This window comes from Leptinotarsa decemlineata, unplaced genomic scaffold (genome assembly GCF_025532065.1).
Source record: "Leptinotarsa decemlineata unplaced genomic scaffold, Ldec_3_MD MMD2_tig00003335_RagTag_RagTag, whole genome shotgun sequence".
NCBI classification, from domain to species: Eukaryota; Metazoa; Arthropoda; class Insecta; order Coleoptera; family Chrysomelidae; genus Leptinotarsa; species Leptinotarsa decemlineata.
Genome location: NW_027412587.1, coordinates 5875899 through 5891772, shown reverse-complemented (window position 1 = coordinate 5891772; position 15874 = coordinate 5875899). Strand labels below are relative to the sequence as shown.

Sequence of the window (15874 nt, the reverse complement as noted above, 5' to 3'; positions counted from 1 at the left end):
CAGATATCATTCACATGAGTTCTACTTTGAATGAATGGTAATAAATTGTACTCACATAGAACACTGTCACCCTCACTGGTATACACCGATGTTTCGCCTTAAGACACTTGCCCTAAGGCTCTTCAGTACCAAATTGGATAACATTATAGAAAATACACACACTTCATTCATGAATTACGATTTTGAATGTCACGGAATAAGCTTGATCTGCTTATGTCATCGATGACATCGTTATGACATTCATTCACCTATTTGATTTAATCCCAGCCAAGAGGAATCTTATTTAAATTGAAGGGGTTATATTTTTAGGAGTGATTAATTTTTTGGGAAAGAAAGTTTTTGGCTTTCTACTACTCCATCTGATACAAAAAAAAGGGATGAGAGAATCTTCTAAAGAAAGGAAGGAAGTAATCAATTTGAAACTCTATACATGAATGTGTAGATCATGCAAAGAAGTAACTTTCAGATACAAACTGAAAAAAAGTCCTCCTGAAACAGCTACTTTCATATTAACATTGAATTACACGAAAGAAAATAATTCTTTTGAAACAAATACTTCTCTCATCCCTTTTTTTTGTATCAGATGGAGTAGTAGAAAGCCAAAAACTTTCTTTCCCATCAATAAATTCTTCTTCAGGGCTGGAAAATAAGTTTCTTCGTGTTAATATTACTAATTTTAAAACCATTAGACATATTAGATACATTTAAAAACATAAAAAAATATTGCAACAACCAAATTTTCTAGACAACACAAATAGTAATATTAACATGAAGAAACTACTTTTTGAGCCTTGAAGAAGAATTTAATTAAACTCGAAACGTCGGCAAGAAAATAATTGTTTTTTTTTAGAAAAAATTGATCTTGTTACCCAACCAACCTTTCTTCATAAATATTTTGTTTTTTCTTTGATGTAATTTATTACCTTTATTACCTTTTAAATGAAAAATTAATGAATTGCAACTGGAACTTAAACTTGATATGCAACTGGAACTTAAACAATATATGCTAACCTTGTTAAAAACATAAGTAAAGAAGTCAATATTATCACTCCATTAAAATCTTACAAACAATATAAAAGCCAATTGCCTAGGTATGATCATGAAGTTTTTGTTGCAGCAAGGTATAGGGATGAAGCTTACAAAAAATTTAAAAATTGTAGAACTATGATTGATGAACAGCTCAATTGGGCTATTTATAAAGTTATAGAAACGAAGTGGTTAATTTGTTGAAAATGAAAAAAGCTAACTACTACAAACGGAAGATTGATGATTGTTCGCATGATCCGAAGAAAATGTGGAAATCTTTGAAAACATTATTAAACCCAATAATAGTCCCCTTCCTGATGTAATTGTATTTGACACACAGAGAGTGATGTTAGACCAAGATAAAGCTGAAAGCTTTAATAATTTTTTTATTGAAAGTATTCTTGATATTAAAGCAACAATTCCGGCTTCTGTACAATGGTCATGTGAAAATCTTTAAGTGATTGGATGCAATTTGTCCGATTTCAAACGTTTGTCACTGAAGGAATTGAAGTCAATTATTTCATGTTTGGATAACAAGTGTAACACTAATATAATGAATAACAAGGTTCTCAAGAGTATCTTCTCGGTACTAGGTCACATACTTCTTGATTTTGTCAATACTTCTTTGATAAATGGGCACTTTCCAGATCAACTCAAAATTAGTACAGTTGTTTCGGTGCCTAAAGTTTACAATGCAAATGAAGCCTTTAACTTTCGGCCCATAAACACTCTGCCTCCATTAGAAAAAGTATTAGAGTTAGCTGCTTATAACCAAATATGCACATATATCGAAGACAAAAACCTTTTGATGGAATATCAATCAGGTTTTATATCGCAACACTCATGTGAAACTGCTCTTCAACTCACCTTGTCTAAATGGAAACTGTCAATTGATGACAATAAATATGTAGTAGCAGTATTTTTGGATTTTAAAAGAGCGTTCGAAACTATAGATATATCTATTCTGCTATCCAAATTAGAGTACTATGGAATAACTGGTAGGGTGTTGCTATGGTTCAGAAGTTATTTACTCAACAGATCTCAATGTACTAAAATAAACAACGTCCTATCAAGCCAAAAAGCAATCGATACCGGGGTCCCCCAAGGGAGTGTACTTGGCCCTGTTTTATTCATACTTTATTTGAATGACATAAATTTTATTAGTGACTGTGAATTCATCAACCTCTTTGCAGATGATACTCTCATTGCAGCAAGCGACTCTGATATTCATAATGCTGTACGCAAAATTAATTTGACTCTTGAAAACGTGGCGAAGTTTTTGAACATAAACAAACTCAAACTGAATACCACTAAAACGAAAGCTATGATATTGAAAACACAATATAAATATAACTTAATTGATATCAACTCCATTAATATTGACATCTACGGCGAAACTATAGAAATTGTGAAAGAATTCAAATACCTAGGCTTCATCGTTGATAACACTTTGAACTTAAAAAAACATTTCCAGTATATATGTAATAAAATTTCTAAAAAATTGTTTTTTTTTTACTAGAATTAGTAGACAATTAACATTCCAATCTAATTTGACTGTTTATAAAACAATAATTCTATCTCTACTCTACAAAAATTACAAAACAGAGGAATGCGCTTGTTATTAAAATGCCATAAATATACTCCTATATTATCAATGAATAATATTCTGAATTGGATGACAGTAAAAGATAGATTACAATATTTTTCTATGATATTTATATTCAAAATACTCACTGGAAAAGAACCACATTACTTCAATGAGTTTACTACATATAACCATCAGACACACAAATACAATACAAGAGGAAGAGATGACTTGGTTGTCCCAGGAACTAATCTTGCAAGAACAATGAATTCCATTTTTCACAGAGGACTCTTGGACTATAATAAGCTTCCTGATGAAATTAAACAAAGTAACACCCTTCAACTCTTCAAACGCTCCTTATCTCAATATCTACGAGCACAGTACTATTCCAATTGAGTTGTTCATCCTTCTTCTCTCTATTAATCTCTTCATCATCTACTACTGCTAAGTTTTATCCAATATATCAGAATCAGAATCATTTTATTCATCACAAAAGAATACACATTGTGTGGTAAAAACTACAGAATATGTAACTTATCGGACTAGTCAAAAAAAAATATTTGTATATAAAGTAGATTGACTAAAATTGATAAAATATAGACAATACAATATCTAGTGTTATATATATATATATATATATATATATAAAATAAAAAATAGGGATGGACAAAGGGATTATATTCCATTATATAAGGTCTTATATATTTCAGTTTTTTTTTTGTAATTTTCTTTAATAACTGATATATTTGTATAATATTTATGTATATTAGGATATCTATTTCAAATAAATCTATCTATCTAGGTACCTCTGATTCTGACCACGCTGAAGCAAATAGTCTCAAAAGGAAGGGTGGAGTCAAACAGGAGTCTGCAACTCGCAGGGCAAAACAACCTGCATATTTTGTAGCTGAACTCGCACATGTGGTAGCGATGTGTGATGAAAGATTGCCGTTTGTTACCTTAGCGATCGAGGTTGGTTCTCCATCGTCTCCATTTCCATTGTAACATTATCAAATTATCATTATTACTTTTCAGTTGACGAAACGTAACGTTTTCCACCAAGGTCTGCAGGTGGAGCCCAATGCAACTGGTTTAGTGCTGAAACTCATTCAGTTACCTGCTCCGACAAAGGAGATTAGTACTTCGTCTGCGTGGCATGCACTGCTGAAGAGGCTGCTCTCCGTTTCTATGAGGGTGTTGAGTAAAGGTGTTATGAAGAGTTGGTTGGTCGAGATGGTGTTTTATTCATCGCCTCTTTCCAGCACGCATCCCAAAGAAATGGGTAAGTTGCTTCAAAGATTTTTGAATTCACCAAATCTTATTGAACTCTTCAGTTTTCATTCAATTTTTTTTCAAGGTTCTAGGCGGCCGATTAATTTTCAGTACGAGATGGCCACTGTTGAGAATACTTCTAAAACGGCAGATTCATTGATAAGCGACTGGAACCAAATAGTTCATCTCTACACCATTGTTTACGATTTGAGTGAATATTTGAAAATAGGTAAGTGCTTTAGTGACAAGTGTTTTTGTTTTTATAGTGTCAAATGAATGTTCAATAGGGAATTATTATGATCATTATGGTACAGAACTAACAATAACAAAAACTATTGATAAATTCAATAATACATTCAAACTAACAACTTCATACTGTATCCATCTTTTCTTCTCTTCTTCTTCCTCCTTTCCCATTTCCTTATCTTATTTTGATTACCCTACATATTTTCTTGTTTTCCTCTCATTTTCTCTGTAGATTTTTTTTTGTTTCTACCTCTCACTTCATGGCTATCTTCAATCATGCTTCTATCTCTTTATATCTCCTTCCTCTCTCACTGTTCTCGGGTGCAGTTTGCTCCTCTCTCTATCTTTACTTCTGCCCCTCTTTCTACCTTCCTTTTTCATCACATTTTCTCAACCATTTTACTTATTGCTCTTTCTTGTTTCTCCCTTTTTCTTGCCCCATCATTTTTTAATTCACTTTCACCTTCTATTTGTTTCTTCTATTCCTTCTTTTCCCTTTCTTTCTTTCCTCATCCTTTCAGAATCAGAATAAGAAGATATTCCTACCGACAATTTTTTTTTAGCATTACTAAATCTTAAATGTTGAAATAAGATGGTGACAGTTAAAATTCTCTTTCCACTTTTTTTGTGAAAATATTTTTTCACACTTTGTTCATCTCAATTTTTATGAAAATTTATGGTCTAAAAATTTTGCAAAATGACTGGCAACAATGCATTGACTATTTATTCATTTATTTGATTTCAAGACAAATACGGCTTCCTGAATAATTTTTTCTGCATCAAATCCTACAACTATACAAAGCTGGTGCTGTGTTATGGTTCCGACAAGGGTGCAATGGTATCCATAATGTGGAATAGTTCCAAGAAAGCATTCAAACTAGCATTCGGAGCGACGAATAACGCTTTGAATGCTCATTCGTTAATACAGGAGCAATTGGAATCGCACCTCAACGAGCATAGGAATCTGGCGCAAATTATCCAGCTTCTAAATGATACCTACGAACCACTCTTGTCGATCAGTAAACTGCCTACCCTTCCACAGTTAGGAATCCACAATACGGTGAGTAGGGTTACGGGCAAAATAGTCACCAAACGTACCCAAATTATTAATAAGAAAAACACACATATAGTTTCATTTTGGTTTACTATAAATTTACTAACAATTTTCAGTAACTTGGAGACATTGTTTAGAGTGAAAAATGTTGTGCATCTGAAAGTGACATCACCCTCTAACTTGACCATTTCGTACTTTGCAAATGGGCTTAATTTCAATTTTCATCTTTCGTAATTTGAAAAATAATGAGAAACATTTATTATAAATGATTAAAAAATGTTGAAACATTTATTGAAATGATTTTCATAGAAATACATTTAAAATTTGGTGGCCACAAGTACCGGATTCCCGCAGTCTAGCTAAATACACTTTTTTTCTATTATTTTCATGCGTAGATCATGAATAAATTACTTTCATGTGTTTTAGACACCTCTCAACATTTATGAAACTCAAAACCCATGTTTAATTAGAAAAATTATGAAAAAAATCTATATATCGCTTTCTTCAAAACACTGGAATTTATCCAGGTTCTGACCACTATAGTCTTCTCAATCACTTTCAATTAATTTCTTTAGAAAAAGGAAGATGTGCTTCAATAACCTTTTTGCATAAACTACTGCACAGCCAAGTAGACTGCCATTTGCTCCTGACAGAACTGAACTTTAGGGTGCCAAGAGCTCAGTCACGGCTAAATCTCACATTTTACTGCTCTGCAGCACGAACAAACATAATATCGCATTCTCTCACACAAATATATGTGTGAAAACTACAACTCAATATGCAGCTTTTGCAATATTAATACTTGCTCGGCGAATCATATTAAAAAAGTTGCAATGGAAATCTTAAAGTGATTCAAAATTGTTTTTTCTTTTTTTGTGTTGTGAGAGAGTCAGTTATTATAACCACTCTTATCAAGTAACGCAATGAATAGTTATACTATCAGTTTTTTCTTTTGTTTTAGTTTTCTTTCTTTTTTTTATGTTATATTCATATAGCTTGTCAAGAATGAACATGATTTGTTAATTTGTTTTATCTATTATCAGTACTGATGTATTTAATTATGTTCTGCAATTGGGTGTTATCTGTTGGGCAATAAATTATATTATTATTATTATTTTCAATTTACAATTGTTTGCAAACATGTAATGTCACAGTCGTCATATGACAAGTATTGGCGTTCAGAAAGTATAAGTTGTGTTTGAAAATCAATTTCAAATATTTTTAGACTATATTAGGAAATACGAAAGGTTTTAAATACTACTTCAAAAATATTCAACATCCATATTCTACGAATGATACTGATAGTCGCCAAGATACTGAATTCAATAAGCAGATGTCAGTTGAAGAAACTTCAGATATATCATTGAAACTATTTGTTGTAAAGTGCAGATTTTCATTGAGATTCACTCAGTCAACTTAGAAAATAATTTGCAATCGTAAATTGGCGCCCAACGTGGGGCGTTTTGGCAACACGGTCTGAATATTTTATATTGATTGGACTTAATATCCTTCAGATAAAAAATATCATATACAAACTCACTGTGAGTGTTCACTAGAGGTGACTATTAAACAAATACTAAACAAAGTAGCACCTTCATAATTCAAACATATACTTTACTAGAAGGGTACTTTTCCCAATAGTACTCTTTACACAACATGCTTCATCAATTCGTCAGATTTGGTACTTCTTGGGTTACCTTTTTTTATCTTTGTTGGCAAGCTGTTTCTAGGTTTATGTTTTCAGAGACACCAAGTTCCTGTGCAGACATTCACCATAATGGCGCAGTCTTGTACCTTGATCAGGTTGGCCTATCAGGGGATGTACTGCCTCGAATTGAGGATAAGGGGAGGGGGCCTGGTCTCGCTTCGAGATGGTGCTTACAGCAGGTTCGATCGGAGCAACGTGGTTGATGTTTTCACGCCTACGCAGGGCCTGAAGGCATTTTTGTCGAAGTACGTTGACGAATCTGCTGTGTTTAGGAGGCGCTCACAGTCTGAAGACGATAATCCTCCTTCTCCAATGGAGGTCGAAGGAAGCGGATTTCTTGGTAAGATGAATTTTGGTTGAAGATGAATTTGATACAGTTGACTATAAAATTTTACTTCTTATATGCAACTCTGGAGTAAGATGTCAATTATTTTCATAATTGAAAATTGATATAAAAAGTAGAAAATATTGTGCTTATACCATTGAAAATAAAGTCGATGCAATATACAGGGTATGAAATGAGGGTGAATTTTAGGAGTTGAAAGTGGTTTTTCGGAATTTTACCTGACCTCGTATTAAAAAAAATGATTATGAAAGTTTTAGGTGATATTAAGTTCTACAACTTTTGTATTATTTTTTCACAAACCTATAATTTTTCAAAAAATCGGAAAAAATAATGATATTATATTATATGCGAAAACACAAGTAAAACAATTAATTTACGTAAACAAAAGTGTACTTAGTTTGAAAGAACATTCTTTGGCAAGTTATTCCATGTTAATGTACCTTCTTCTATACTATACTATCTGAAAGGCATTACAATTAAAAAAGATATTTGCCGATTTTGAAAACATTACTTCTAGTGATATTGATATTTTGATGAGGTCTTTTTCAAGTACAACATCACAATGGAATCTTGAATATTACTTATCGAAACAAACTTCTACCCAATTTGGGAGGAAATGAATAATTTTTGTGGCAAAAAAAATCATAAAGAATTTTTCTTTACAAAAAATTCAAGATTGTAAAAAAATAGTTACCACTAAAGTAGATATTTTTATTATTTGCAACTTTTATATTAGAATTTTTTTGTCATAGAAGGTCTAGTTTTAATGGAATTTTTTCTCATTTGATTTCAATAATCTTGGATCATCTTACTTTTTTTGTGATAAGCACACTATTTTCTTTCTTCTTTAACTATTGCTAGGTTGCTATTAATTTCCTCATCTTCGAAAATTATTTTTATTGGTCTACAAAGATAGTTTCCTAGATTGATGATAGTCATCAAATTATAATTAAATCTTTGTGTTTTCATTATATTTTGATTGAATATGTTATAAGTCCCTCAGATGAGCATAACTTTCATTTGGAAATTTTATTTAGGATAAATAAAAAAAATTATAAAGGCCTTGTTTACCAGGTCATCATCGCGGGCCGCAATCTCCAGCAGGGCAAAGAGAACCCGGCGGTCTCCGTTTCCACCCTCCCTTGACACCACCGTCCGGGTCCAATCCTCACACCCCTGCAAGTCCTCACACGTCCATCAATCAAGGATCTCATACGAACTTTGGCTCCAGCCCAGCAACATCTTTCAACTTGGCATCTCCAACTTCACTTCAGGCAAACATCAATCCTAGCCCGATGCCTCACCCAAGTCCCAGTGCTTTGGTAGCTAATTCACCATTAAATCCACAGCTCGCCAGTCCGGGAGGGTTATTGAGCAATTCCTCACCGGGACCTCAGTCTACTAATTTGCCTGGGCATTCACCTGTCAGCAGTTTCATAGGTACTGGTGAGCTTTTTATTGTTACTGTTTTTGATTGTAAATTGAGAATAGGCAAATGATTTCCTCACTGCAAAGTTAAGGTACTGTTCAATTATCAATTAGAGCAAAATAGAAAGCAGAAAGGTTTTGAGGTGTCAAATTAAGCCGATGGATTGGAGTGATTTCACTCAAATTATTCTTGAGTGAAAGTATTACTTGAATAAGATAGTAGTAGTAGTAGTATTTATTAACCATATTGAATACACTCCGTACAAATGGCAGGTCACAGAATAGGTATACTAACATAAACGAGTAAAATATATATGTATATAAAATATAGAGATATCAGGAATAACAATTACAAACTTATAACAACAAATAGCTTCACAAAAGGAACGTAAATATTAAAATAAACATATATCTGTACATAAATATTTGCTAACACAAACCACTTGTAAACATTCAGTATTCTAAAAGATATTTCTTTGTTTTGCTCTTGAAATTTTCATAACTGCTAATGTCTTTAAGAAGCTTTGGCAGCTTGTTGTAAATTGATATACAGTTATAAAGAGTTGATTTTTTTAAGGTTGCTGTCCTATGCTTTGGTATATCAATAATAAATTTTCTTGAAGAGTAATTTATATGTCTTCCCAATATGTTGAATTCAGCAAAGTTATTTTTCACAAATGTTACGCATTTAGGATAAATATGGAATGGAATGGTAGAATACTGTGCTCTTTAAAAGTGGATCTTCAGGATTCCCTATGTTCCAAATTGAATATTAGTCTAATAAGTCTTTTTTGAGATAGAAAAACTCTTTTATACTCAGTTGATAGCCCCCAGGTTGCAATATTATTTGATAAGTGGCTATATGCAAATGCATAGTATAGGTTCAGCAACCCATTCCTGTCTAAACTTGGTTTCATTTGAACAATTGCTTAATATGCTTTATTGAGCTGTTCACAAACAAAGTCTATATGAGAAGAGAAGCTGAGGTCAGAGTCTAGCCAAGTACCGAGTAGTTTGACACTATTACTAAGATTCATATTGCTATAAAGATTTGAGAATTTTTTTCTTTATATGAAAATTTATATAAACCGTTTTATTCTTGTTCAGAATAAGGTGATTTTTCTGACACCATACTTCCATTTCAAGAAGAGTAATTTTAATATTCCTTTGGAGTTCCTCAAGAGTATCTCCACAGACAGTAACTGTGGTATCGTCCGAAAACATTGTAACTTTTCCAACAGTTATGGGTTTGGGAAGGTCGTTAACAAACAGAAAAAAAATTAACGGTCCCAGTACTGATCCTTGAGGTACGCCTAAAGAAACAGCACACCTCTCTGATAATCGATGTTCCATTTATAACATAAGATATTTATTGACCTTTAAAAATTACAAAAATGTTTATGAGATAAATTCACAACATAATTGTGTAGGTATGTCAAGACTGAGGTGTAGTAATATAAAAATGTATATAAAATTTGTGAAGCTATGTAGAAATGGAAGTAGTGAATTCTGTAAAAATGAGATGATCCTAAAAACTAGGCTTTGTGTAAGGTAGTTCGTTAAATAGACATAACTAAATATTAAGTCCATATATGTGATAAAACATCTTCAATATTATAAAGTGGATTTACAAGAAGTGATTTTTTAAAATAGTGTTTCAATTTTTTTGTAGTGAATGTCTTCCAATCCATTGGTATAAGGTTACATAGTTTAATTGGCAGGTAGTCAGTCTGCTTCATTGTTTTAGTTTAGTTCACTCGAAGTAGTCTAAAGAATTCTTTATTGCAGGTATTGTACTTGTGAATTTCAGTCCCCGTAGTGTTCGCATTTTTATTTTTGTGTATTCATAAGATTGCTTCTATGATATATATACATGGAAGTTTTAAAATTTGCATTTTGATGAACAATGGTTTGGAATGTTCTCTTGGTCCAGCCTTAGCCATAGTTCTAACAATTTTTTTTAATCAATTTTATTAACTGGTGTCACGGTGAGTTTGTGCCCCATAATAAAATAGGTTATGTATTTTCAAGAAGTATTGGCCAATTGCATCACATATTCAGTGATTTTTCAAAAAAAAACAACATAAAAATACTTCAGAGTAAATAAACTTCAATGTACTCGCATATAAAACAAGATCACTTCTTATGTTCTACAGTTTCGGCTTCTAATATGTGTAAATTCATTTTAATTGAACAGGTAGGGTGAAAATAATACTTCACAATTTACACAACACTAACATTTAATGCTAACAGCTGTGTCATCTTCTAAGCGAATTATTAACTCGCTCTTTTTCAAAAAACCAGTCATAGTTCTATGACGCTAACTATTGTCTTTTGAAGTTGAATACATTTGTTTCCAGGCTTTCAATAATTTTTTGAACAAATCCACCCCGTAAACGTTGATGAGAGCTACCTTAGTTTTTTCTGAAAATTATTTTTTTTTAAGGTCAAAACACAAGCACTACAGGAAAATCCTTAAGGCGTTCTCAGAGCGGTGCCTGTGTGAAAGTAGCGATTCACATTGGATTTTAATCGCTGTAGATTAAATTCATTTAAAAAAACGTTCTCAGGAAGTTCATTCCACATAAACATACTTATCTAGATGAAAGAGTTCTTAAACAGTGAAGTTTGAAGTGTACTGAGTTGAACCTCAAAACGATGAGCAACCACAGTCCGTCGCGTATTTCTGATATGTACTACTCTTAAAAAAAAAAAAAAAAAAAGAAATCTTTTTTCCGTTATCAGCTGTCGCCCCCATACGAACGACAACTCTCAGAAGTTGAGAACTTGTGCGAGCTAAGGACTAACGAGGCCTTACCTATTAACGTGTGATTCCTAACACGGCTTGGTGGAATCAATTGTGTCAAGTCACTTGAACAGCTCCCGTGAAAGTATCTATAGAAGAGAGACAAATCTCCAACCTTTCTTCGATGTTCGAGGCTATCAAGGTTGCAAGTGATGTTCGCGTCTCCAGAAATGGTTGTGAATGTTCTAGATGTCCCATTTTCTAAATATATGTGAAATAAAAATATAAATGTGTTTAAGAAAAATTGAAAATCCTAAAAATACCAGGATCAAAATATTAAAAAATATGAACAAAATAATAATATATAAACGTTAAAAGTTAGAATAAAATAATGAATATAAATAATGGGAAAAGAAACAAAAAAATAACAATAAATATTTGAAATTGAGCTACTTCAAGACGTTTTGATTGTTGGTACCCACAATCATCTCGGTTAATAACTGGTTTATCTTTATTTTTTATTATTTTCATATTATCGATCTAAACTTATTTGATACTTTTAATTATTGATATTCATTTCAGGTCACAATAACTTCTTTTCTTCAAAAATTACTTTCTATATTTCTTTAAATTCCATGCTCATTATTCATTTTTTTTATTTAATTTTTTGAATATTATTTTTTCAACTCATCATTCGTTAATTGATTTTTTATTGAACTTTTTTCTTCTCAGTCCTTGCCAACTCGTAATCATTTGAAGTAAAATGTTTCTGTCATCTGAGAAGCCATTTGGTAAGGATATATATTCATCATTTGAAAATTTGTGATCGGAGCTACTCATATATCAAAGACGTCCTGAGTAATGAGGGGGGATGTTATTAACACTTAATTTATGCCAATACCTCGCAAAATGAACTTGAAATTCCTAAAACGAGTCAAAATCAAACATCTATCTCTCAGGCACTTGAATTGCTGATTAAATATTAAACCTTCACCTTGACCTCTCACATTTACCTCTACATTTCATTCTTATCTATCTTGAAAATGACTTTTCACAAACAATTATTTTCAGAGCTATAGCATATAAAACTGTAACATGCTTGTTGATAATATTAATGTGTCTTGTTATTGGGATTTATTCCTGTTTAGACATAAAACTTCTTTTTTTTCACAATAGTATATTGAAAATGTTGAAAATATTTTTTTTTGTTGACATTAGATTAACTGTTACTAACAAAATTCATTTCAGGCCATACAGACGGAAGCCCATTCCCTTCACAGAGCATGTCTTCACCGGCTGCTTCAACCAACTGGCCTGGCTCCCCCGGCATGCCTAGACCGTCTCCTGCCCGGCCAGGACAATCGCCTCTGGGCCACGCCATCATGCACAGTCCCCAGCAGTCTGATCTCAAGATAGGCAGTCATTTGTCTCGAGTTCTTCCGCAAAGGTCTTGGGCAGGCGCAGTACCGACTCTACTCACGCACGAAGCTCTCGAGATACTGTGTTGCCCTTCACAGCATCCGCAAGGACTTCTAGTACTTGATTTAGCCCCGCTAGAGAGATTCTTGGGGTGCGTCTATATGAGGAGGCAGTTACATAGGTTCATACATAACGAGGCGTATGTAAGTAGAAAAAGCGTTCGATCTCAGAGTTTGGTTTATTATTATTATTGTTGTTATACAATAGTGAGCTGATGAACAAAATTTGGTGATACATAAATTGAATGTGAAAAGTAACTATTCGTTTTGACAGCAGTCAAACAATTTAGTTTTACATTCAAAAGTGCTACCATCCGTTTTCCTAACTTTTTCAGTTCTTGTATAATGATATTGGCTTTCATTGAATGTAATTGATGGTTTTTGCAGCTGACCATTTTGAATAATACTGAGCCAGGAGTGATCCACTTCAAGGTGGCAGAATCGTTACAGTGCCGAATCGGACTAAATACTCAGCATTTGCAAAGTTTGCATTTGAAAATCACCCCATTGCCTGAACACAAAGAAGTGTGGTCTCAGGATGACTTGCAGGTAAGTGACAAATAAATAAAAATAAAGCGTTGGACATTTGAAGAATTAAATACATCCAATGAGGCTTTTCACTTTTTTTTACAAGTTGGCCATTTTGTGTTTGTCGTTAGTATTAGTCTCTATATGTAGTTGATGTTTGTATTTTTCAGTTTCATTTCGAAAGTCTTTTCATTGTATTCATTCAGTTTTCTCAATATGTATTTAAAAAATATTTCAAAATATTCACCTCTCCCAACATTTCTACACAGTAGGAAGAAATGTTGTGAACAGTTAATATGAGAATTGACTCTAATGACAAATACCCAAAGTAGTTTTATTTATTTATACGGAATAAACCCCACTACAATGTAAAAATTTCACAGAAAATAAGTTACACTCTAAAAATGTAAAATATAAAATAGGAAGCTACTGAATGTTTCTGCAGCACAAAACTATATACAGCATAAGACACTTTAGGATATAAAATTAAAATTAAAACTTGTCACTACCTCATATAAACAATTACCAACTTGAATTATTCAATGATTGTTCAAAACAACCATAAGAGACATCAAAAATACTGATGTTTTTGTCATCCACTAACTTTAGGGTTCTTCCCAATGGTGTATGTTTGCCATAATTATTTGTATGATGGAAGGGTATATGAAATAAATGGCTATGTCTAAGATTTCTATTTGGAACATGAATGTTGGCAGATTCAAGTAATTTAGGATATTTATCAGTCCATTGAGCAACTTGAATGCATATCAAGATCTGCGTAAATTCTTCTTATATTTCTTGTAATATACAATAGTCATGGTACTGTATTTGAAGACCTAATTTGAAAGAACAAAATCTCAAAAATTTATTTTGCACTCTTCCTAGAGATACACAGTGCACATTGTGAAATGAAGACTAAATGATACATGCATATCCTAACTTCTAAGCACTACAGGAAAACCCTTAAGGCGCTCTAAGAGTGGTGCCTGTGCGAAAGTTGTGATTCACATTGGATTTGAATCGCTGAAAATCAAATCCATTTGGAAAAATGTTCTCAGGAAGTTTATTCCACATAAATGCAGTTCTCCAAATGAAAGAGTTCTTGAACAGTGAAGTTCAAGGTGTACTGAGTTGAACCTCAAAACGATGAGCAGCCACAGTCCGTCGTGTATTTCTGATATGAACCTCTCTCTAAGTGCTGATGATTTATGTTCTATGATGTATCGAATTTCCTACCTACTCTTGAGCAGGTAATAAAATGGCATTCATTTTACATTAAGAAACAAGTTATTTGTAACACACCATTCATAAACTTCATCAAAATCATCTTGAAGGTTAAGTTTACTTAGAAAGAATACATGTTGCCCAAATGAAATCCTTACCTGATAACATTCATCGTAGAACAACTTGACAATTTTTTCTTTTCATTGTATTTTAATAATTTTACTATACATGAAGTAATGAATTGTCGTCTTGTTGTCCTGGTGACCATCAATATTAATATTTAGCTTCAAATTAGTTGTCTAATTTTCATTCAATTAGTTGTTCTCCGCCATTTCCATTATAGCTATTGGTCTCGATTGACAGGCTTGTTTTTGATTTACACTTGGCCTGAAGTTCAATTTTAATCTTTCCAACTTTGTTTCCTGTAGGTCCTAGAGAAGTTCTTTGATACTCGAGCAGCTGCACCTCCTTACAAACCCAATTCAATGTTCACCTTCTGTACCATGTTGAACCTTCCTGTGAACGTTCTCAAAGACTTCATTCAACTGATGAAGCTGGAATTAGTACCTGGCTTGGCTCAGCAGCAAGGCATGAAGTGGTCTGTACAGTACATGTTGAGGGTGCCACCCGGCGCTCCCCCAATAGTTCCTACCGGCGTAACAGGAGTGCTTCTCTTCAGATCCAAAGTGTTGTTTTTTGTAAGTACAGGCCCTGCTTTTTGATCAGAGTATCTGTATTCACCTCTCTTTCGTTTTCAGCTACAAATAACGAGAATAGGCATTCAGTACCCGCTGAACATGGAACCCCCTTCTGTCATTCTTCCCTTCATATACGACATCAGCGCCAACGTGACCACTCTGGCGGAGAAACGCGACACTGGCGGCATCGTACCCGCTATGACGGCCGCCAGCCAGCTGCTAAAACACTTCAGCCAGTACCAGTCGAACATGAACGAATGTTCCGTCTTCCCTGCCATTAGGGATCTCTTGATGAACCTCACTTTGCCGTCCGACCCCCCGATCCCGAGTCCGGTATCTAGTGGCGTGCAGCAAATCCAGTCGCCAGCCATGCAAATGCCCGGTCAGGGCAACCAATACCCGGTAAATATGCCGATGGGGATGATGGGATCCCAGTAGGGTGGATGTTCATTTGTATTATTGTTTTGTTTTTGACCTGTACATATTTTCGTATGGAGATTTATTTGAATTCAATAAAAAGTTAGTTTTCTTAAAA

At 33.4% G+C, this 15874-nt stretch overlaps 1 protein-coding gene across 2 annotated transcripts in view; it reads left to right on the top strand.

Annotated features, from left to right (window-relative positions):
* MED14 (Mediator complex subunit 14) overlaps positions 1-15874 on the top strand; it is a 26376-nt gene extending 10502 nt beyond the window's left edge. The window contains exons 11-20 of one of the 2 annotated variants that reach the window (XM_074178014.1): positions 3414-3583; positions 3647-3893; positions 3969-4112; positions 4876-5189; positions 6928-7231; positions 8312-8677; positions 12660-13033; positions 13277-13438; positions 15070-15339; positions 15400-15874. In XM_074178014.1, the coding sequence (XP_074034115.1) occupies positions 3414-3583; positions 3647-3893; positions 3969-4112; positions 4876-5189; positions 6928-7231; positions 8312-8677; positions 12660-13033; positions 13277-13438; positions 15070-15339; positions 15400-15777 (2729 nt within the window). In that variant the 3' untranslated portion in view covers positions 15778-15874. Of the gene's footprint in view, positions 1-3413; positions 3584-3646; positions 3894-3968; positions 4113-4875; positions 5190-6927; positions 7232-8311; positions 8684-12659; positions 13034-13276; positions 13439-15069; positions 15340-15399 lie in introns of both variants that reach the window. The other variant, XM_074178012.1, reaches the window with a different exon arrangement.